Source organism: Pleurodeles waltl, chromosome 4_2 (genome assembly GCF_031143425.1).
Source record: "Pleurodeles waltl isolate 20211129_DDA chromosome 4_2, aPleWal1.hap1.20221129, whole genome shotgun sequence".
Lineage (NCBI taxonomy): Eukaryota > Metazoa > Chordata > Amphibia > Caudata > Salamandridae > Pleurodeles > Pleurodeles waltl.
The window spans coordinates 853,350,638-853,374,459 of record NC_090443.1 but is presented as its reverse complement, the minus strand read 5'-3'; the positions used below and the strand labels follow the sequence as shown (position 1 = coordinate 853,374,459).

Sequence of the window (23,822 nt, the reverse complement as noted above, 5' to 3'; positions counted from 1 at the left end):
CTCAACTGTTTTGCTTGCTTTGCCTCTATATAATGCCTGATGCTTCTGGGATGTCTGCTCTGTAAACCCGCATGCGACATCGGTAACTGATGAAACTCGGAAAAGTAAGAACTATATCTGGTTACTTGCAAGAGTGAGCCTGCTAGACATCATCAGTACGAGGCTTTCAACCCCTTTGTAACCACAGGCCATGCAAACCCTAGGGCAGTAGGACTGGCGGGTAGAAATTAATAATAGAGTTTTGCGCATACAGAAGTGCAGTTTATTGCTAAATGAAGGCCATTTGTGCTGCCATAAAGTTTTGTGCTGCCCATCAGTTCACCCAAAACAGCAAAACTATACATTTTTCAGTCTGGTTTTAAAGTACATCCATGGAGTTTGGCTCCACAAAGCAGTATTACTCTCTCACCCAACGCTTTTGGGTAATTGTTCTCTTGTTACACCTTTGACCAAGAGTTTCCATTGAAAGCCTCAAAGGGCCTATCCTACTTCTGAAAAGTTAATTCAATCGTTACTCATTCTGTCATATTCAAATCCTTACCTTCTACGTGCATTATAAACAGGCCATCCTGTTTTTCCTTCTTTTTTTCCCACCACTGCCAAAACCAACCAGACGGGCTTTAATGTGATCAGCAGCCTTTGTCTATGCAGCCAACATAGCCAGCTTTGTGAATGCCTGTGTTTATATGCATTAGTACATTAAAGCAACACCTACTGACTTTGCCAGTGCTTGTTTCAATCGCTCTAGGGAAAATCCCTTCATAAGTGAAGAAAATGCAGAGATGTAGCATCAAACAAAGAACAGACACCCAGAGCATCTGACAGATAAGCTTTGGGAAGATTTATTTAGGAGCAGGATCACACTGATCTGATCCTTCAATCAAAAAGACCCCCCCCGTGCCATTTACATTCAAGGACCGTTAGCCCACATTCATCCAATGGCCTAGATTCCCTGGCTAGCACACAGTGTTTTCTTGAAATGCTTTGTCTGGAAATTATGCAACACATATAATAATGAGCCTCTTGGCTGAAACTGTCCAGCTCCATTAACAAAAAAACACAAACATTGATGGGTTCCTCTGACTAAATTTACATATTAATGAATAGTGAACGGCAGGATTGTGTGCCAGACTATGGAGCGGGGACAAAAGGCTGTGCTTGGGAAGATTTTAGAATTCCTTTAGAGAAAGACCAAGCCTATCGGATCACAGACCCAGTTAACTGAACACTGCTGCGTGCATGGTAAGTTAATTTACTGAGTGGCATGAAAAACTGCATCTCTTGGTGAAATTATTCTTACCGGGCTTCCATAACTTTGCTTTCAGTTTCTCTGCATTCGTAGTCCTCAATGTATCCTAAAGTGCAGTTAATTTGATTGAAATCTGGATTACAGACCGCTAGGAAGTGCGGGCGCAGGCGGCCGACAGACACTTTGGCAATGTCTGTGAAGGACTGGCTGATGGAGCATCCAAAAATGAAGCAGCCAACCTGCTTGTAGAGGGCTGCGATGTATGGATTCTGGATAAAGGAGTGGGTCCGCTCCTTCAAGTAGTGGATCCGGTAGAACTCACCAATGATGATCTGAGGGAAAGAGAAGGTGCAATATTTAAACAAGTGCTTTGAACTACAGCAGTGGGTCACATAAACAGCCACAATAGTATTAGTTCAACCTCACCTCCAGCCTAAAACACCTTCCCACAGATAAGGTGCTTAAACTCCCAACCAAAAAATAATATTTAGCTCCAATTGTAATATTTTATATATTGGGGAAAGATTAGGAGCAAAACGATGACGAGGATGTAAGAAGCAGAAAGAAGATAGAGTCTAGGGACCTGAGTGCTAGCAAGGTACCCTTGAGGACCAAGGGCCTGATGTACAAAGCTTTTTTGAGATTGCAAGTGACCTAATTCGCAGGGACCTTTGCGACAGCAAAAAAGCTTTTTCCTATGTACAAAAGACAAATTGCGACCAAATCACAATTTGTGCTTGTTACCAAATACCGAATTTGTATATGAAAGAGGCGTCCCTTCCAAATACCAAGTTGGAATGGTATGTATTAATGTTTTGTGACAGAATTCTGGTCACGAAACATTAATCTTTTACATACTACAGACTTGTAGTGGGAACCCTTTCACAAATGGAATGGGGTCATCTAGGGACCCTTCCCTTTTCAGAAAGTTATGCTATATATTTTTAAGAGCAGACAGAGATCCCATAGACCACCTCTTACTCTTAAAATATTAAACTCAAACGTTTTATTTTCTTGAAATGCATCTCATTTTTCTTTAAGGTAAACAATAAGGGCATCCTAGGGGTGAAAAGGCTGTAGCTTCTCTAGGGGAACACTTTCTGCTCCCCCCACAGTGGTGTAGGTGTGGGTGGGGCCAGGCTTTGTCTCTGCCCACAGTCTTTGTCCTTCTTCCATCTGTGTATTTACCAGGTCTGTTGCTTTTAGAACTGGAAATTGTGGGTAGAAAAACACCAAACCCCAATTTGTTGCCCAGAACCAAAGCCTCTGTGGGGATAATAGAGACAAAAGTGTGGAAAAAGTTAAATATAATGGTACTTAAGTACAGTCCAAGTATACATTTGTGGGTGTTAGTAATCCCTCCTTCCACTAATATTATTCAGCTATTATTATTAAGGTTAATGAAAAAAAATCTGTAACTGAGCACTGCCTACTTTTTGTATAGGGCGGGTCGACTAGAATTTGGAAACATCTACAATATTTTAAGTGGTTTTACTCCATTTTGTAATCTGTACTAATTTTACTCATGCATCTGCGACAATTTAATTCTATCCTAATTATATTTTTTAATCAAGGTGTGTTCAGAGTGTTGTATTTATATAGTGTAATGGTTACGCTCCCCAAAAAATCTCTTGATGATGGCAAATTCTAATACTTTGTAAAATGCTATGTTTTTATGGAGATTTTTCATTTTTATTATGACTTAGATTGTTTTCAGGCACTAGTTCTGAATGTTGGTGGATACATGCAGAAGCAATATCTTCCTATGTTGCCTGCAGCAGTCAGATAATTGCTTCCAGTGTTTCATTTATGCAGACCCATTTAAGTGTTTCATGGAAAGGACCCTTAGTGCAAAGTGCGCAATGGAAAAAGCAGTGTCCCAAAAAACGCTTACTGTTCCAATTATGTGAGCTCCATTACCAAGGCCTGGAAATGCCATTATTACATCTACACCACAACAGCAGAGGTCCTAAGTACCCACTTACCACAGTCCTTTCTTCATTTCCTCTAGCGTGCGAATAATAAATGAAAACATGCCCGCCCTCATGCATCTACCACTACATAGACCAGACACAAAGGTGAAAACGATACCCTTAGGCTAATCTACTCACTTTTCTCTTTTCCCTCCCATTAAGATTTTTTTCAAATAAACTAGGGAATCTTTCCAACGTCAGCGATTTCGAGTTTCCCAGGCACCCTGTTTAATTTCTCAATTTTAGGGAAGCGGCGACAAACCAGGCCAGGTCAATATTGTTGTACGGAAGACTATCAAGATGGGATAACTTTACCTAAAGTAAAAGGGAACAATTACATAAGTTATTCTTAATATGAAGAATAACTCAAAATGTGTGGACTGGACACTCCAACAATGCGAAAATAAATAAAGGAAATAATTTTGTTTTAGAGTTTTAGGTGTTGTGATTTTTGTATACCTTGCTGCAGTCACTAGAGGACGTGTGAGTCGTGTTGAAATTTATAAGGGTGAACAAATGTTGCAGTATGACTCAACTACAAACTAAATGACCTCTAGGTACCTTCAATTTTTCCATAGATTTGGAAACTAAGCAGTGGCGTAACTAAATTTGAGGGGGAGCTCTTAGGCCAGGGTACTGAGCAGAGGGGCCCCAGCCCCCTGCACCACAGAGGCTGTGGGGCCATTGTTATGCCACTGGAACTAAGCCACATGAAGATACAGAAACTTATCAGTGACCACACACTTCAGTGAAGTGAAAAGCTGGCATTCCAAATGAGGAATTAAAATCTCTCACCAATATCACATCTTTAGATGTACATTTCAAAACCAAAGCCCTTTTTAGTGGTGCATCTTGAAATGGAACCACAAACATTTATGGTCCAAATCTGTGTGGTGGTGACATGTATCCACATCAAGTTGCCTTAATTAAGAGTTTTAACGTACTCAACCTTGGACGAGTGATGGACTGTGATGAGAAGTAGTTGTGACTTGTCAGGATGGCTACACATTTCGACGGTGAGCTTTTAACTTATAGAACTTTTAAACCACCATAGAAGGCTTCCCTTAGCCGCCCTCAAACCTCCTCATCATCCAGCAATTTGCTTGCTGTGATCTTGAAAATTGTCAAGAACTTCAAGTGGACTGATCGTCTGAACGTTTGTGATAATAGTCATTCAACAGAGAGGTAGTTGAGGCACTACTTTGTGAATTATAAGTGACAGTAGGAGCTCATTTCTATCTGACTCTTTAGCAAATTTAGTTTGTTTAAGAATGGTGAAATGTGAACTTGGCTGCAGGCCCTCGCTATAACGTGTGTGCATGAGGTTTTCCTGATTGAGTCAGTGAATGAATTTGCAAAGATCTCCAGTATGGAAGCAACACAGAGTAAAAGTTTGTTACTCGGATGACCCAGGTTTTGCTAGCTAATTCTCACCATAATGGATTATGGTTGACATTTTTCGATGTAAGTGCCATCAATCTGACAAGCATTAGCCTACTGATGAGCAGTCACTAAGGTGCCCACAGGTTCCACCCATGGTGATGCAGAATTATATGGAACAAAGCTTAGCTGCCAGAAGCAGAACTCGATAAGGCTTTTCTAGTGAATCCCTCGGCAGAAGTATGTGATCTATTTATACAATTAAGTATTAGGACACCTCATGCATATCTCAATGTATCGTTTCCAAATTATGCACAGGGAGTCACATTACAGAGCCAGAACAGTGGTGCAAAACAGATATTTTAAAGCAAGCGTGTGGCCTGAAGTACCTGCTTCATTCAGTCCATTCCTACAGAGGACACAGTGATTGATCTAGGCCAATCTCCAGCAAAGCTTTAATATGCCCTGTGCAGTTTGCTGACAATCTGATTACAAGTGGAATCAATTATAGAAGTCCTAATATTTTTGGCAATTGGATGCATTATCGATGCAGTACTCACTTTTACCCATGCAAGGGCCATGCAGAGTTTAGCAAACGATTGCATCTGACAATTTTGACATACAAAGATGGAGTTTTGGACTTTTTTCTTCACTTGAAGGCAAGTGCTGATTTTGGGAGTGCTAAGATTGTAGTTAAGAGAAGGGTTCCCGGTATTCTAACTTTTCAACAAAGTTCAGGCCTTGGAATGAAGTCCAAATGTCTCACTTCTGCAGAAGAGGTGATGCTTAGATTAGATTTTGACACCTGATCATAAATGCATTACATTTGGCCATGGCCTCACAGCTTCAGGATTCTATTCATTAGCTAAATGTTTTTGTACCCGTGCAATAAAAGGAAAAAGGCCCATTTTATATGAGCCTAGCATTGAACGATGTATAGTTAACTAGAAGTAATAAACATGCACATGGTTTAACTCCATTCAAACCAAGACACGCCCCTTCGTGCCAGGCTGGAAGGCAGCATTCGGTCCCCTCCTTATTTAACAGCTTGGAACTGCAGATGGAAACTCCCACACGGAATACATCTTGCAATTAGAGTTAGCGAGGAGGGCTGCTTTAACACTTTGTGAACCCCAAATGGGCGGTTTACAAGGTGTTATTATTTAACAGCCGACATAAAAGCCTTTCAGGAGCCACATAAAGGACTCGGAGCTCCACTTAATTGTAACTGTCTAGGATGAATATATGAAGTTTGTGTGGTGGGTAGGACCATGGCACCCTTCTGCGCCAGCTGTCCAGCAACTGTTTGGGCTACTGGTATGTAGAGCTTTTTGCACTTAGAGGAACGTGCAGTTTCAAACTTCACCTGATTTTAAGGCACAGGGTATGGTGTTTTTTAGATCATTTGTATTTGAAGGGAAATTGCACTTGTAACCCAGATGCATAAATGTACACTCAAGTGTGTTGAGAAGGAAACATATCAAATCAGAATATATTTTGGCAGAGGGGGTGATAGTTAAAATATGAAATATAGGACGTCTTTATTGGAAAGAAAAAATGTAGGCATCCCTTTGCTCCACTAAGGTCTTGAAGTCGGCCATTTTAGAAAGCAGTACGTGTCATGTTGGGTTTGTGTGGCAGTAAATGGTGGAACAAGTGTTGGTGACAAGAATCTTTATGTCGGTTCTGCCACTGCCTGCTATCCTTCTCCCTGTGCCGCCAATGCCTCTTGTTTTGGTCTAAAACCTATAACCAGATGTTTGGCAGAGGAGATGGGTCAGGGCTGCACACCTGCATTTCACTTGCCTCATAATTAGGAGTGGTGTCGACCACCTGAGAAGCATTGGGTTATTGCCACCAGCTGCCTCATTTTCCATTGTTTGGTCTATAAAAGGAGACCCATAAACCTATCGAGGAACCCGAGTCAAAGGTATTTTTAAATCAACAATGTTCCAATGAGGTGTCATTCACAAAGAAACATTTCTGGTAAATGTCACTTATACCAAAAATCAATAAGTGAAAGGGTAAGCACAATGTACCACGAGCAAGTATGGTCGATTTCATATGATATTATGATTCATAAACTAAACTGATTTTAGTACCAACCAACTTTCTTCTTTCTTCATTAATCTTCTATGATTTAGTGGAATTCTGAGACATTTTGACACAAAAGGTTACTTAATTTCAAAACACCAATGGAGCTACGTACCATGTCCCATTCAGGCGAAAACAGCATGGTCTATGTCCATGGTCAGGGCCACTGGAATTATGCGGCAGGAGAGGGCTAAATTAGGTGGCATGGTTGAGTAAATTATGTACTAAGAAAAGCCAAATTAGGCTTCATAATGCAGCACATTTTATTATGGTATAACTTTCAACATGTTTAAAGTTGGTGGCACTGTATGGGCATTGGTTGCGCCTTATTATTAACAGTTTACCACCAAATTATGACAATAAGCAACAGAAAGGGGACCAATACAGCTTTGCAAAGGACCATCCATAGTGCAACAAAACCTTAGCTATACTTTTAGCAACTTTTGAACCGTTTGAGCTAGAAACACATTTAGTTTTTTTAAACTCTGCACATTATGTGGCAGATGATGGATTATGCGGCAAACTTATAATTATTCTAAAATAGCCGAGGCAGCACAATTGGATAATTCCAGTAGCCCTGCCCATGATAAGGGGGCCATGCGTTTGGAATACTATTAACTGAAAATGGATCAACACACCAGTGAGTGTGCTGTGGGATGGTCAGTGGTCTGTTAATTATTAGCTGGTATGGTACAGTGAGGTGTGCTGATGTCGTACACTTGCCAAGCAGGTAAAGTTGTAGAGTGTAAAGACAATTTGGGGCCTTAAGTATCAATGTATTTGCCCATAGACAGAGAATGGATAAAACGCTTGGATACATCAGGCGCTTGGTGCTGCTCTTGGGCTAGACCAGTATTTTATGTCTACAGGTGTTGAATCATTAGTCTACATGTCAGCATAATTTCAAATCCACTGTGGAACTACATTAGTTAATCGAGAATGTGACTGACAAACTTCATCAAAAGAATTGATGCCTCGTACAACTTGATACATATTTGTCCACTCTGGAGGTTCAGAGTTGGCTGTGTGCTGTTCAGTTGTAGGACAGACTCTACCATCAGACTTGTGAGTAATAGAACTGAAGATCCTCAGGACAGAATTTTACCTGCATGCAAGAACCTAGCCACACACTAGAGGTATGGCTTTTTTAAATGTGACATCCTTTGAAGGGAGATCTGCAATGCTTCTGTGCCCAGAGTATTTGTTATTGATGCTTAACGTTGCTTATTGTACTTGTTGTTTACAACTTGCAATGCTTTTTTGGTATTTGAAGCACATCGGGGCCTATTCACAAAAGCATATTGACATCTGTAATGTAGAACTCCAGTAGTAATCTCTTATGTACTTTTATACGTCTTTGTGAATTGGCCCCAAACCACCTAACATGGGAATAAAATGTGAATATTTAGGGGATATTCATTTATGAGAAGTGTCTGAGTCACAAATGCATGTTAAAGTAAGTTAAAAAGTACTCCTCTGGTATTACTTCCCTTAGGCATAAATGTTTTTGTGAATTAAAACCTTTGTACTGGCGCCCTGTAAAATAGATGGCAATTTTCAAATTAAAGAAAGATTAAATTATGTCCCTGTGTATCGCTCAACCACGGGAGGATGCTGCACTTAACATTTCCAAAGAACCACTAGGTTTACATGCCACCTTCTTTGTTGGTGGCTTCCTTAATGAATGACACATATGAAGTAGATTGTAACTAGAGAACTATTACATCTTCTAATTCTATGTGTTATATTTAAAACACTGCTTTTCACACCCAAATGATGGATTAACTAATGAGCCTCTTAAATTCGACCATAGTTTGTGTGCAAGCAATCCCGCGAACACGTTATTGCTGACTGCTCAATATGTCTAACATATGTGCAGGGCATTGGTGATTTCGTAAGGTAGCTGTTGGACCCTACGCGGTGGTAAGAAACCTGGGGGAGAACCTACAGGCCCAATGGAGATTTAATCTGTTAGAGATGAAAGTTGTGTGATGGAGAGAGCAAGAAAACGACAGAGAGAAGCCCAGTGGCCAAGTGGTCAGTCGCTCCAACTTGAAAATGAGTATTCCTGTTTTCTCATTATTGTATAGTGGTTCTTTGACTGGACAAGAATACAAAATAGACTTTTTGTGAATGCAGACTACGTACGGTTAAATGCCACTGCTGTTTCTCAAATAAACACGGATGTGACAGGGCCAAGAACTGCATGATTTAAAGCTTGCTAGTGGGCACACGACATTGTTTTTAAAATGAAGTGTGTATTAGACCAGAGTCAGATTTTGGCATTTTTGCATTTATTATAGAATACGACACAGTGGCCTGATATATTTGATTAGTAAAATCCATCCGAAGCAAATGATTAGCTGCGCACTACATTAACATTATTGAAAAGTTATTAATATTTGGAACAATTTCAATGTTGTTATGACTCAAGTCACGTCATGTGGTTTTTGTGTATATTCACTCAAAACAAATCTTAGCATTTCTCACGAATGAATTTTCTTCTGTGACTAAATGTAAAGCTGTCCAATGACCTTGCTTTTCAGGCCACCTGACCTTTGTCCAGTCACGTGTTAAAAGATGAGGCATGGTAGCAATCAGAGTGACGTAGTTCGGTCTGCAGTATCACTTTCACACTGAGTCGCTGTTTTTTTTTTTTTTCCTTTTACAGTTTTCCTTCAGTACTAAAAATCCCCTAGTATTCCACACACCGCCCAGTTACCTCTTTATCGGGCCCACTCCCTGATCCGAGACAATAAATCAGTCTAATGTTTCTAGTTTGACAGCAGATTGATTAACTCGTTCGGTTGATTGTTGTTTTTGCTCCACGTGTTTCCTGATTGAAACCCAACACGCCTGTTTATCACTGCCTCTAAGTAATTAGAAGCAAGACTTGAGTGAAGAGAAGATGTAGGGAGATTATGTGGAAGAGGGCGTGTCCATGCCTCTCTTTAAACTCTAATCGACTCACTTGGTCGAGTGGGTTCTAATCCCGGCTCTGGCACTCGATAGTAAATCTTTGATTTTGGTCAAATCGCTCAATCCCTCTGCATCTTAAACTATGTGCATGCATAAATATAATGCAGCTGTATATTCCTGAAATGTAATTTGCACGTGAAACTCAAATATGTAAAGCCTCTCTTGAATTTACAGCGCTCAGTCGCCCTTCATGCTGGAATAGCTTTCTTCATGTTTTTAAAAATGAATTATAACCTCTAATTAAAAAAAGAGTTTACATTGCTAAAACTGGAATATTTGCTTGATACAGGTAACAAAACATTTCATTACACATGATAAAAAACATGTTTATAAACTTTGTCTCTAATTGTACTTGCATATATAAAAAAGCAACATTTGACAACAGTAACAGACTACCAGATAGCAAAAGCATGCAAAGCAGCACCAGTCAATTTGCCCCAAATTAACAGTTTTTAGACAGAATGAAGAGCACCACTACATCCAGCACAAATACATGTGAAATAAGCAGATGTAATTTCTGCCTAACCTTTATTTATTAAGACTGTTATGAGTACCTCAGGTTCAGAAAGTGGAAGCTAGTTTGTATTTTTTCTATGTTTACCTTAGCTTAGAAAGTGTGTCATCAGTATCTTATGGCTGGAGGTGTGTGTTCTGGTGAGGCACACAGTCTCCAAAGGATTGCAGGTTTCTGAGCTTGGTTTGCTCCTCTACTTGCAAAATGTAACCTTGGTAGTATAATATTTATGGTCTGCACATTTCAAAGGCAGACGGGGTAATTAAATGTAATTTGCCTGATTACACCATAAATACTTAATAGAAGCAGCCAAGTTTCCTAGATTCGGCTTCTTTCCTTTTGCAGGTATAATCCATTAGTGTATAGCCGAGCAGCCATATTTGTACGTGCTGAACGTAGTGTGTGCCAGAGGAAAGCGTGCAAGATGGCAGAAAGGAAGGAGCATTTTGATTGTATGATCGCAGACTTACAGCAAGAATGGCAATGAGAATGCCAGCGGCACAGAGCACAGCATCATTAATGGTCTCTCCTGGTTTGGATGGGTACTTGATACTTTCATCATTGCAGTAAAAACCCCGTCTGTATGGCTGGATTGTGCTAGTCTCAATAACCAGGAAGGGCAGGCCAGCTAGCGAAAGAGCAAGAGAGACACAAAAACACATCAGTAACATGGACACACATGAACGACATGCAGCACAGACCCACTGGGACAATGCAATATCCATACACAGTTTTCTTTCAGGAAGTGGCTTTAGGTTAAGTCTTACTCTATAGAGTTGTCATAATACACACATTGGTTCATTGTTCGATAAAATGCAGAGCAAGCAAAACGTATGAAGAGTAGTTAATTTGGGCATCATTGTGTATGTTTTGCAGGGTCCCAGCATAGTCTTGTGTGCCACAGATTGGTAACTTACAGATATGAACGTCAGCAGAACTCCTACTGCAAGCAGCACAGGGGTAGGTACAGTGCTTTTCAATAGGGGGTACTGGATGGAGTCATCGCTGCAGTAAAAGCCCCGCTTGTAGGGCTTGATATAAGAAGATGTGTTCATCACTGCTGCAGGGATAGTGACTGCGTAAATAAATTGTAGAACATGAGTGTTACTGGCCTGAATGATTAAACCAAGTAATACTTGTAGGCATAATTCATGCCAACATTATATAATGTGTGGAAAAGGAATCTGCCCTGTGGCTACTGGACAGCTGCATTCAACACTCAAGGCATGCATCAACATTGTTTTTTACAGCAGCACTCTTAATATGTTATCAAACAAATAAAATGACTTGTGAGAATGACTCTGTTAACCTTTTGTTTTCGAAACACTACGTTGATTTTTAATGTTTTCTTGCAAAATGATCAATTGATTAATGCCATCAACTATTATTGAAGTGTATTTGCTTTTGATCCAGCACCGAGTACTTGGGGAAGGGAGGAACATTTTCTTGCATCTCACCTGCCACCTGTCAGGTTAGCACATCACTCCTCCACCAATACTTCAAAGAATATTTAAAGAATTGCATATGGGGTTATCACTGACAAAACCTGAATCTTAGAACATTCACCGTGGAGTTTGAGGCCCTGTTGATGGTGGCAGGCACATGAGTGAATATGTCCTCATTGTGAATGAGGAAAGGAAGTTTTTTCAGGGTCATGTGATCTTTGGTCACTTCCAAATTACTCCAGAACTAGAAGTGACCAATTCCTTACAGCATATTCTCTGACGCTGAACTGAAATATTCACAAAATGAGTTTAAGAAACGCTTATTTACAAATCATTTTAAAAGTCAGCAATAAAACAAGCAGAAACATGATCTCTGTGTGTTTTGGTTCTGAAGACACTGCCTTGACTTTTAGGACCATTCCTCTAAGTTCCTTCTCCATTTCAAATCTTCATAATAAAATAGGTAAAGGGAATGAAAAGAGACATTTTTTTCCTGACTATTTGTCTTGTGTTTAACAAAAATCTAAAGCCCCACAACTTTTTTTTAAATAACTGAGACACTGTGTGATATCACCTACATTAGGAGTATACAAGCATCTTTATTTTTTTTGATCAAACGTGACCTTTTCTAAAGACCTTTTATGATAGGAGTGACTAGACATTCAACAGGCTTGAACAACAATACTTTTTTCTATTTCTTTCTAGTTTAAATCTGTGTGTTAAAGAGCTGCATGCCCTCAGGGGTAGATAAAATATATGTGCTCTCCAAAGTTCTATAAGGTTGAGCTAGGTAACAGAGGTTGTGGTTGGTGGTTCTAGGTCATGTCATAAGCAAGAAATGATGTATGGTGTTTTTAGCAGAAGGCATGGGATTGCACCTAAAAGCAGAGTAATGGCCAAGATAACAGTGTAACATTCATTTTCTGTTTTCTGATCACGAGAAATAGCATTTTGCCACTATTGCCACTGACATAGTTCAAAGTGTTGTCACCAAAATGTGGTCACTTGTTCTCTGCTTAAAGATATTGTTACCTTCATTTTTCTCAGTTGGTTGAATTTGAGTCCACCTAAGGAGTGAAATATCCCCAGTGATCAATTCACCATCTTTTATTTCTGTTTTGCTTTGAAAAGCACAAGAAGGACTTCACTGGTTTTCAGAAAAATAAAATAAAACTGTCAGAGACAGAGAGATGCTATTCTTTGAAATTAATGTTATTTTGTAATAAAGCGACCCCCATTTATAGCATGTCAGTAAACAATCATTGAATGATCGTCTTTTCTCAGCACAAATTCCCAACAAACAATTTGTTTCTAGTGGATCCCTCTCATCCATATTCTGTTACCTAAATAGTTTGAAACCCTGTACTCTTGACTTTGAAAAGTCTATCGGAAGCCAGCTAGCCGCCTGGTGTCGGTATTTGGGTTAGAACCCTTGATATTGTAATGGATTTCTTGTCAAAGCTGATGAGGCCTGGGTTGATCCCACCCTCTACTTATTCTCTAAATTCCACCTCATCCCGGGGACCACGCAGAGCACACTTACGTGGCCACTGCTATTTCTCTAGCTCCTCTAATAGTTTTCATATTACATGTCTGCAGGCCACATGGCGTTCAAATAATAGAACCCAGCTGTGAGCTAAGGAGGCTCTGGGAACATGTTGCTCTTTTCATTTAGTATTAGGACTTCATTTTTTGACTTGATGCAAGAGAATGTACATCACTTGTTATGCCCAGTACTTTCCAGACAATAGAATGCCATGGTTATTATACTTGTGCTGTGTGTGGTTTCCTTTCTTTTAAGCAAACAGAACAGTTAACACACACAGATGGAATTGTTTTGGTTGTGTTTTCTCTAGCTTGGGCTTGTGGCGCGCATAGGATATTTTCAATTCAATGGCGCCTCTTTTACAGTGAAACCATAACCTCAGGTTTTCTCTCTTGACATGGGAATGATGCAAAACTAAATATAGTCGTAGCACACAGCTTAAAAACCACACGCTGTTGCTTGTCCAAGGCTCCCTAAAGTGGCCTAGGAATTACATTTGGTGCCAAACAGGTCATGAACGTATGCAAACATAAAACAGCTGAACTAGCTACAGAACATACCAGACCGACGACAAGATAATAAGAACGTGCAGTCACTACTCAACCATTAAATGAAGGCATTCTCTTAATTTTTTGCATTCTGGATGAATACAGCAAATAATTCTTTTTCTGATATATTTCACTGGCGGAACATTTAATGGAACGTGTCAGCTATTTAAATGACTGAAACTAGCCCACATATAAACTTCAGCTAATTTGTTAATTTATTGCCCTGGGGAGTGTCATAAACCATGTTGCCATGCTGCAACTATGTTTAGCCTCAGGGGCCAGTGGATGGCATCCCTGTGGCACCTGCTCGCACCAAACCCAACATGAAGGGAGATGTGCACCATACTTCTTGACGACCATGATGATGTCACTGCAGCCCGCCTGTTCACATCCTAGGCTGTGTGAACCATAAACTCACCCAGGGTGATGGGGTCTAAGTGATGAGATGTAGGAAGTTCAGCTGCTGAAAATGCAGCGCACAGATGGATGAGCAGTGTGTGTATATAATCTGCTTCACAATAGACAATATGAGAGCTCTACACAGGTCACAAAAGTGATATCCATATTTTCTTTAAATTAATTTAATTTGCCTGTCTGTTGTTAAAACAATTATTTTTATCCACCCCCTAGTATTGAGGCTTTACTGCAATAGCTACATACTTACCTGATTAAAGTTCTGCATTCTTCAGCTATTCATTGTCAAAGGTAATAAGCTATCAATCCCTGTTTCTACAAACCCTGGTATACGCAGTGATTAGAATGTATTGATGCTAAGAATAACATGTAAGGAGTCTCTTATCAAAAGTGAATACAATTCCAGGGTTATATGTTTTTTTCACCCAAAGAGGATAATGTAACATCCGTATCACTATTATTTTCTGCAGTAAATGGGTCCTGAGTTTAATTGATTGATTGATTGATTGGGTCTGCTTCAGAAGCAGTCATACATTTGACCCATCAAGGTCTGCTCAGGTTTTGAAGTTAGTGCATTATCAAACAGGTCTCTCTGGATAAATTCAGTTGAAAAAACGTGGATGCGAGATGGTCAGTCATTAGCTAAACATCCCGAGCAATGAAGTACATCTGATTGCAATGTGAACCCTCTCCCGAATACAAGATCGTGGATGTAGACCTTCTGTCACCAAAATCTGTAACAGTCACTTTTGTATATAAAAAAAAATGATGTCTGCCTAGAACATGTTGTTATTTTCTTGAGGGAGGGTGTGTGGGGAGGATACAAAAGGCAAACCATTGTTCCTTTCAGGTATCCAATTCAATTCAACTTAAACATCTTCGTGCTAGGAAAGTTAGACAAACAGAGGAGTGTGGGATTTTCAATCTGTGTCCAGATGTCCGAGAAAAGCTAACACTTTACAAGGCTCTAAGAAACAAAGCCCAGGCCACCCACCCATAAAGCCACTGATGAGGAAGTATTTGCTTAGTAACACAGCCCAGTAAGGAATTCTAGCGTGTACCTAGGGGATACACTATTTGCAACAGGTCAATGCTGTGGTTAAACAACAGTACACAAGCATTCTGATCCTATTTAGAAAAGTCGAGGCTCCTTCACTTAACTTAGGTTTGCAATACAGTTAATGCATGGCATTTAAGTTAAATAACTTTGAAATAACGTATAGCTCTGCCACATAAAAGCCTTGAGCTAGCAGAGTGAATGCAGCAAGCACCACTCCACAGACTGCTCTCTGCTCATGCAGTTTCTTTACACAATCCCTGGTAAGCCTCATGGACCCAAACATAATAATTCCGCTTGGAAGCACTGGTGGCCTAAGTGTTGGTGACTGGGGGGTTTCAGATTTAACTGGATAGGTTGGGTCCTTTTCAATGAGGCCTTAGACGGAGCAGAACTTGTCCCTGTAAAGTGATGTTTCAATGAAAATGCTCCTTTGTGCTACATTCGCAGGAGCCAGGGAGATGCCTCACATGGATGCCTCACCAAGAGTTGCAGGACTGGATCAGTTTGGTTGGGAGCTCAGTTGGTAGGGTACCACTTCTTTCACAATGGAACATTATGTACCTTTGGACTTCAATGTAGTCTAGACTCTAGGCTTATAAAGCAAGAGCTAAACGTGGAAAGTTCATTCATGCAAAATGCTCATTTTTTAATACAATGTTAAGTCACTTCTGCAGAATCCTAGAAATCACTTAGTCCTCTCTATGGATGACACTGATCAGTTGTGCACTATACTGATGCCCTTTTGGTTTTCAGCCTTTTGAAGACTAAGGTGCTTTTTTAAAGTCTGGAACGTGGGAAACTCCATGAAAGCGTAGCAGATATCCTGTCCTCCGTACTACCAGGACATTACACTCTAATGCACTTATAATACGTGGGCTGTACATCTGACACCTTTGGAATATCCCACCACCCAAACTCTAAATTAGGCCCTAACATGTCAAGTCAAGTGTACCTTAACTCGAATCACAGCACTTAACAGCTAATACCAGGTATTCAAATCAAGCAGGCCGCATATATCCCGATTATCCATAATGAGTTCAGCTGATGTGAGCATTTGGATATTTTTCACAATATCTCCTTTAGTATTTATTGTAATGTATAAAAAGGAAAAAAACGAAAGAGATCTGCATTTGGTTGATCCCGGCTGGCAATGGCACTGGTGGTATTAAAGGGATAGAACTGAATGTGGTCCATAGTAGTTAGCACAAACACTCCACCCATCACTTCAGAATCTCTCCAAGTAGGAGGCGTATGCCCATAGCCCTAACCCCACTGTGCCACAGGACCACCCCCTATGGTGGACCAATGCTAATTTGAGTAAGTTGGTATTTGTTTGCAAAGGCACAGATGACCTAAAAGCAATAGAATGGAATGTGCCCCAGTGTAGTAACCAGCGACTAAAATATATATGCACACATTCCATCCAACACTTTTTGTGCTGTCTTTTAAAGAGAAGGCTTCCTGCCGATGTTTCCCACTCTGAACCGCTCCGCACATACATGTGCAGATGAAAAGCATACATTAACTTCCTCTGTAAGTTAATGTGTGTTTAGCACTAACAGCCTTATCCAACACTCATTATCAATTGGCATACCTTCTTGATTTGTGGTGAAATAAAGCAGGAGCAGTACGGCGGCACACCACACATCTGCCAGGTTGCGCACACAGGGTGTCATCAATATGACAGCAACTCCAAGCCAGTTTGAGGTGTGGTGGGACAGTGATGGCACTGTTGCAGGGTCGCCAACTGCTGGTGAGATTTGGTACAGCACAGTGACTCAGGCAGAGATGGGGAAACTCCTTTCTTCAGAAAACCACCATCAGCATGTGTCAACGACAGCACAACAAATGTAGGTCAGTGTGTACAGCACCCAAAGGTTGGCACCCCATTCCGATTAATCAAAACACTCCTCATCTTACAAAAACAGTTTAACTTTATCTTTCAACCCTTGTTACACAGCTGCGAAACCGCAATAACAGTTTCAGTTTTAAGTCCCGGGCAAAGTTCACAATACGCTACTGAAAAACTCAGGAGTGAAAGCGTTTTTTATTGGCAGCGCCTTTATTTCCAAAGAAGGAACCGCTTCCAAGCAGGAAGCCTTTCGCTGTAGTCTAGGAAAGTTCTTACAGTCGTGTACCTGATATTGCATAAGTAAATATTTGCCCGTCAGCATGACTACATGGCAGACACGGTCTAAGAAAAGACGCTGCCCCCAGAAGCGGAGTTTAATGATTTCCTGTTGGTGTGTGGTTGTGTTCAGAGCAAGGAAAGGCCAGTGTTTGCTGTAACCCAAGAAGCCATTTGTCACAGCAAATCATTGCAGCCTTCTCCGACAGATCAACCTTGCCATGCTAGAATGCAGAAGTACAGGGTCCGTTTGCATTTCTCATCACTTGTGCATTACTCGTGCATGCACAAATATTCACAACAGGGCATAGTGATCTTTTGTGCTGTGGCACACTAATAAAACCCTGTCCTAGTGCCAAGATAAATCAAAGGCCATTCCTAGCACTACAAACCATGCCCAGGTAACGGCGTGAAATACATAGCTGCAGGTACACATGGTATTAGTGTGTGTGCTTGTGTGTATCTGCTCCCAGTGGATTTCCTAGACTGGGGTGTCAGCTGTTGTTTGAAGAAGGTATGCAGCCCCCCCTTGATCTCTGAAGGGATCCTGAGCACCCTCACCAGTGTGCGTGCAGTCTCTGGCCGCCCTAACCCTTGTGTATACATCCATGTCCTTCTTGTGGGTGGAGTCAAAAGGGCCCTGGAGCAACAATAGGCTGCAAGGTACGCGTTCTAAGGTCTGCTTCTGTGGAAAAGGACACCTAGTGAGGCGACATTACCCACTCCCCAGGGAAAGACAAGGGGTGGGATCTGTGACTGGATCTTTCCAAAAGGGGTCTTTAAGAGACCAGGGAGACCCTCCTAGACTCCTCCCTAAGCGCATCATATTTACATCCTGGGGGAGGAGGGCACAAAATGTGAACAAGTTGCTGGATGGTCTACATTATCCACCTTCCTTGAGCATTGCGTGTTGGCCTAGCACTGGCTAAGGGGACTTCCGTGAGTATCCTGGTAACACAGTCACGAAAATATGGAAAAGCCCACATGTTAATGAATGGAACCTCTAACAATGCATGTGTATTCAGTAATAATAACGGACTGTATGGTCAACATTTTTATGTCAATGACCTTGAAGGAACCACTGTACCCCTTCCTGTGCCTACAGCACTGCAGGTTCCCAGGGATGTTGGGGTGCGCTCTGTTTTCTCTTACAACACATAAAAGAAATAGCATAGTCTTACCATGATTCACACCTTAAATTTGCACTGCTAATTTTACTGTCTTATTTTTTAGTGTTTGTAAAGGCAAACTATTTTGTCGGAATTAGATTTACAAAGGGAGGAGGGGTGATTTGCCGTATGTTTAATGAAGGATCCAAACATGAGGAACCACACCCTCTATATGTGTTTTGTTTGGGTGCATAATGATTCTAGGAAACACTAGAAACACAAATGTCCTTGTGGATTTTAAAATACTACAAACTACCCTTTCAGTTTCTATTACAGGATATCTTCATGCGTCAGAAGACATAAAAAGCAATATAGTGCTTAGATTCCGTGGCATGTTTAACTATCATCTAAGATTCCTTTAATTGTGTTTTTACCATTCCCTAGGACTGAGATAAATGAGAATCTTTAAAGGTGTCCACCCCAGCACTTTTTGCTAGCCCTCACAATATTCCCATTGTAAACATGGATCCTGGACTAGAACTGCCAGCAGCCACCTGCGCAAATAAAGCCAGCATAAAATTCTGTAACAAAATACAAGCACTGAAACCATTTACGATAAAATGTAAAGTTCACTTCTCATTTTTTAGTGTATTTTTATTTCATTTGTAAGTCTTTTGATGAGACTGCATGCTCATTTTTGAAGGATTACAGAATTAGAGGGCATTACAGGACTCTTGGAGGAACTGGGAATGAAGCTTTTTCACACTTTTTCAAGTCTGAGTCTTGTTTCCATAAATGCTGCCAAGTGGCAACACGTGTTGCGCTGTGATCAAATGGATGAAACATACAGGCCTCTCACTTAAACACGGATCAAAGCAATGGCTTTGCCAACTTTCATATTTTCTGTTTATTCAGTCGGCAAGAAGTACATACTGGTAAATCAACATGATCCTTTTTAATACTAAATTTATTTTTATTTAGCATGTGTACTAAATGTTTGATCTTCCCCAAAGCTCTTACTTAGCCTCTCAATTATGGATCTAAATAAATCACGGAGCTGCTTGCCTGTTCCTTGTTATGAAATGTTCAACAAGCTCCATCTGGAAATGCTGAAGGTATGAACACAGCTAGAGTAACTTCAGAGAGGGCTTTGCTGAGCAGGGGTGGAACCCTAATGGATAATAGGCATAATTTATTATAAAACTCATGAGTTGTGTGCCAGTGCTGGCATACAGTGGGCAGGAATGATTTCAATCAGAAATCTAGGCATGGTTAATTTCCTAGCTGGCATTGATGCCTCAAAGGTCACAGATGCTGAGCGAGCGAGCTTGAGGCCTGCCACACACTGAAGCACATCTGGGCACCGTGACCATGAAGATTTGCTTCATAGCAGCTAAAATCCTGAAATTAATAAATCATTCAGGCAAATGCTACTTTTGAAAATGCCAGATGACTTCTTGTAGTTCTTCTTTCCTTTTTGGAAAAAATGTCTTAAAGAGCATAGATTATCATTTTACAATACACTAGTGGTTGTCTCTTTACCTACGCTGACCTATCCTATCACCACAGATGTGATTAAAATGTAAGTCATTACAGAATGTGTAAATTAAGTTATTGGTGGAGTTAGGGAGACTAGGCCTCCCTGATTTGCTGGAACCATGACAAATTTGCTGGAACAGTGAGGGACTTTCACCATCTGTCCAATCAAATTTCATTACATTTAGCATACCTGCTGTTTTTAAAGAGAGATACTACAAAACAGAGAGGGGGACACGTTTTTGTGTGTTCCAGTGCAAGGTATGTTAGTGGCCCTTATCACGTAGCAGTTTAAGTAGCACAGATGATATTGTGTGTAAGCATTCCATTTTGTTACCCTTAGTGCATCAATGTCTGTGTTTTCTAGTTGGGAAGTGCTGTCAATCAAGGTATTCTGAGACTCTAGGCTGATGCAAAATAGTAGTCCTACTTCTATGTTTGCAGATTGTCCAGGTTTTTTTTTGGTTTTTAAAGACTGGATTCTCTAGGTGGGGTTGACTGATAGCTGTGGTTTGTCGATTTTCCTAACTTTGGATAGGTATTCCCAAATAAAACCTCAATAAAGGACAATTACTTTAAAAGGCACTTAGGACAATATGTATTCAGAGTTTTCAAAACATAATTGTAATGATAAGTCTACATCAAGAATATGGAGTCTTGCTAAAATGCCCAGACACTGGAATTGGTTTTAAGAATATCTGGATTTCAGATGAACAATTCAAGCATTTGCTGGAATTCTTAGTAGATGATCCTAGAGAAGGAACCTTGAAATTAGTGTTTTCCAATTTAAGCTGCCTAAACACTATCTACATGTAAAAACCTTCTAGATGCACTCACTTCTGTGGGTATTGGATCCTATACAGAGACATCCAGAAATGTCTGCATGCAACCATCGGTATAGCAAAAGGAAATACCAGTGACACAGAGGAACCTTACAGGTATACAGGCCAACAGTTCCACGTGGAAGTTTTTGGAATCCATCTTTCCCCCATGTCACTCTGTTTGTAAGTGAAAGAATCATCACAATGAAGGACCTCATTGGTTTTCAGACTTATATGCTATTCTGCACAAAAAGCAATAATGTCTCATGGTATCACCGAACATCAATGGACGAAGCAAGATCCACATGGTTAAATAGATGCTCCACTGATTCATACAACCATGTGTTAAATGCAGGGTAAGGCACTGAAACATGAAGGAACAAAAAGTAACAAAGTCAGCTAGGCTGTCTACATATTTTAGACGTTACGGTACTGCAGTTTAACCTTCAAACATCTACTGAAAGTACTGTCATGTCCACAGCAGCCAGGGCTCACAGGCAATTGACAATCATTCAAGAAAGGAATGACTCTTGAGTCTTTGTTCGATTGTTGTTGTACATAGAAAAAGGTAAACATTAAATTACGTTCTCTGATTGAAGAAGTAGCAGTGCCTGGCGTTTCTAGGGTTTTCCAAAAGTAATACGCACAACAACTAGCATCCAATGTATTTTCAGCAGAGGACATGAACTTATCTTTAGGGAGCTCAGAAAGACTGTGACCGAATAATGAACAGCATGCTTGCTAACCTCTCGTGGACTCCTCTGGGCATTATTCCACCATTATATTACATGTGTTATATCGCATGTGTTAGATAATATGACACAAATACTGTATCCTCTACCTCAACCAATTCACAACTTGAAAGGTCCATATACTGTAAGAAGATATTGAGCTAAGAATATTGATATATACTTCACTTGGTATAAAATAGTAGTAGACAATGTTGTTGGTGATATAATATTTTTGTAGGTCAAAACTATTGACCTCGTCATGGTGTCAAATACGCTTTTAGGAAAATAGGTGCATGGCATAAAATGCAAAGGAGATCAACAAATAATGATTGGGAAGGGTAGCAACTACGTACATGTACAGTAATATGACCCATCTCATCAACTATGCTCAATGCTGGTCAGCTGAGGATTCCATTGCTGCTCGTAATATTGAAAAGGCGGCCGTCCCAGTCAACAGCGCCACCATCCTTGTTTAAGTAAGACTGAGACTGTGGCTCAATGGTTAGAGCGGCAGACCCTGATGCAGAAATCTGGCCCGGGACCAGGGTTCAATTCCTGCCTCGGCGGGGTCTTGGGCTCAATTTCCTCAGACCTGATAATTCTCGCATTGGTGCCTAATCTAATTCATGGGTCCCACTCTGGGCAATAGCTTGCTTAATCTCCACAACGGCCCCAACAGCACTGGGATGCCTGGCTTCACCTTGGAGGTTGCCCAGGAGTGGGCATCTCACAGGGAAAAGCCAGGAGGGGTTCCACAGTGGTATGCGTACAGCGCCTTGAGACCCTAACGGGTGAGTAGTGCGCTGTATGAAGTTTAAAGTTTTATTTTCTGACTGATACTAAAGGATTTTCCAGGTACTTTTTGTGCCAAATCGTGGTCAGAGTATACTTGACTGTAGTAGATAAGGAACTTATGCATGAGGAAATGAGGGAACATATGAAATGCGTTCTTACGCTTTCCTCGTTGTTTTTTGCACCTGCTCTATATTTACTTTTTTTCTTTATCAGCTCGTGGGTTTATTAAGACTTCAATAAAGTTCAAGGTTCGAGAGGAGGCAGTATAATGGCTCTTCTTCTTTGCAGCCTTGAACACTTCCTGGTTTGTTTGGCAAAAAGATTCTGGTGTTGATGTCCATCATTACAGTCACTCATTCTCATTTTTTTCTGGTTTAATGGACTTAGGCTTACAGAGCACTTTCCTTTAGGAACATAAATCTGGAAAGAACAGTTGAAACATTTGTTCAGAATTCAGTTGTAAACACTAAGGAGTAGAGGGGTTTCTTAATTGCCACATGTACAGTGTTAAATGCTGCGACTGCGAAGTGCTGTAGCTGTTAATTGGTAAGTACTCCTACAGATACACAATACCCAGTTTCACTTCTTCGCAGTGCGATCAATTGTATACCTGAAAACATAACTTTGGAAGTACCCATGGATAATTGAAACATCTATTGGAAAGATTTAGAATTGTTTTCTTTGCCTGTGGGAAGAAAACAAAAATAGTATTTGGAACTCATAGCTATTAATTCCCAGAATATGGATTTGCTGAGTTTTCCAGCCATGCATTCAACTCACAACAGTGGAAATCTCCCATGACAGTGAATTGTATGCTTGTATAACCTTACAAAAACGTGGTGAATGATTTTCCCATGGAAGAGTTAGGTGAGTAATCTTAAAAACTTTAAAAAATCCAACAAATGTGAACTTTTGGTGGTACTAGTATCCATTCATATTTTTTCCTCACAGTAAACATACATTTACTCCAGAAAAATAGGTCGCATTAACTGTGCATTTACAATGTGAAAAGCCACAATCAACCAGGTTGGCCCTACAGTACTCAGTCAAGAAATGTGGGCAACTGACATTTTCGCTAATCCTATATCCACAGACACTGATCCTGAGAATAATCCCAAGGAGTGGTATTGGTGGTACAGGATGCACCTGGAAAATGATGACTTTTATGGCTTTCCAACCATACTTTTTGTGGAACTGCGGCTCCCAAAGAGTAATTCAAAACATAGACATATCTGTTAATTGTAGACCTCGTCTTTTTATGTGAAAGGAGAAACTAAATTAGATGATTATGTGAGCAAGAAGGTACATGCTACAGTTTAATCCTCTTTTCTGTATAATTAGATCTTAATTGAGATCCTCATTAGGAACAATACATATTAATGGGCTTTATTACCTTAGTGAAGGTTTACTCATTCAATTATGTAAGGGCGTTATTTTTTACATCGCACTGTACAGTTTAAGCGGATAGATTTTAGGAATGAGCAAGTAGGCACAAGATTC

The 23,822-nt window shown here is 40.4% G+C and overlaps 1 protein-coding gene across 2 annotated transcripts in view; it reads right to left on the bottom strand.

Moving 5' to 3' along the window:
• PLPP3 (phospholipid phosphatase 3) overlaps positions 1-23,822 on the bottom strand; it is an 83,887-nt gene that overhangs the window by 34,879 nt on the left and 25,186 nt on the right. Inside the window, exons 2-3 of one of the 2 annotated variants that reach the window (XM_069232601.1) lie at positions 10,660-10,817; positions 1,301-1,581 (exon numbers count right to left, since the gene is read on the bottom strand). In XM_069232601.1, coding sequence (XP_069088702.1) covers positions 1,301-1,581; positions 10,660-10,817 — 439 coding nt within the window. Of the gene's footprint in view, positions 1-1,300; positions 1,582-10,659; positions 10,818-11,106; positions 11,265-23,822 lie in introns of both variants that reach the window. The other variant, XM_069232602.1, reaches the window with a different exon arrangement.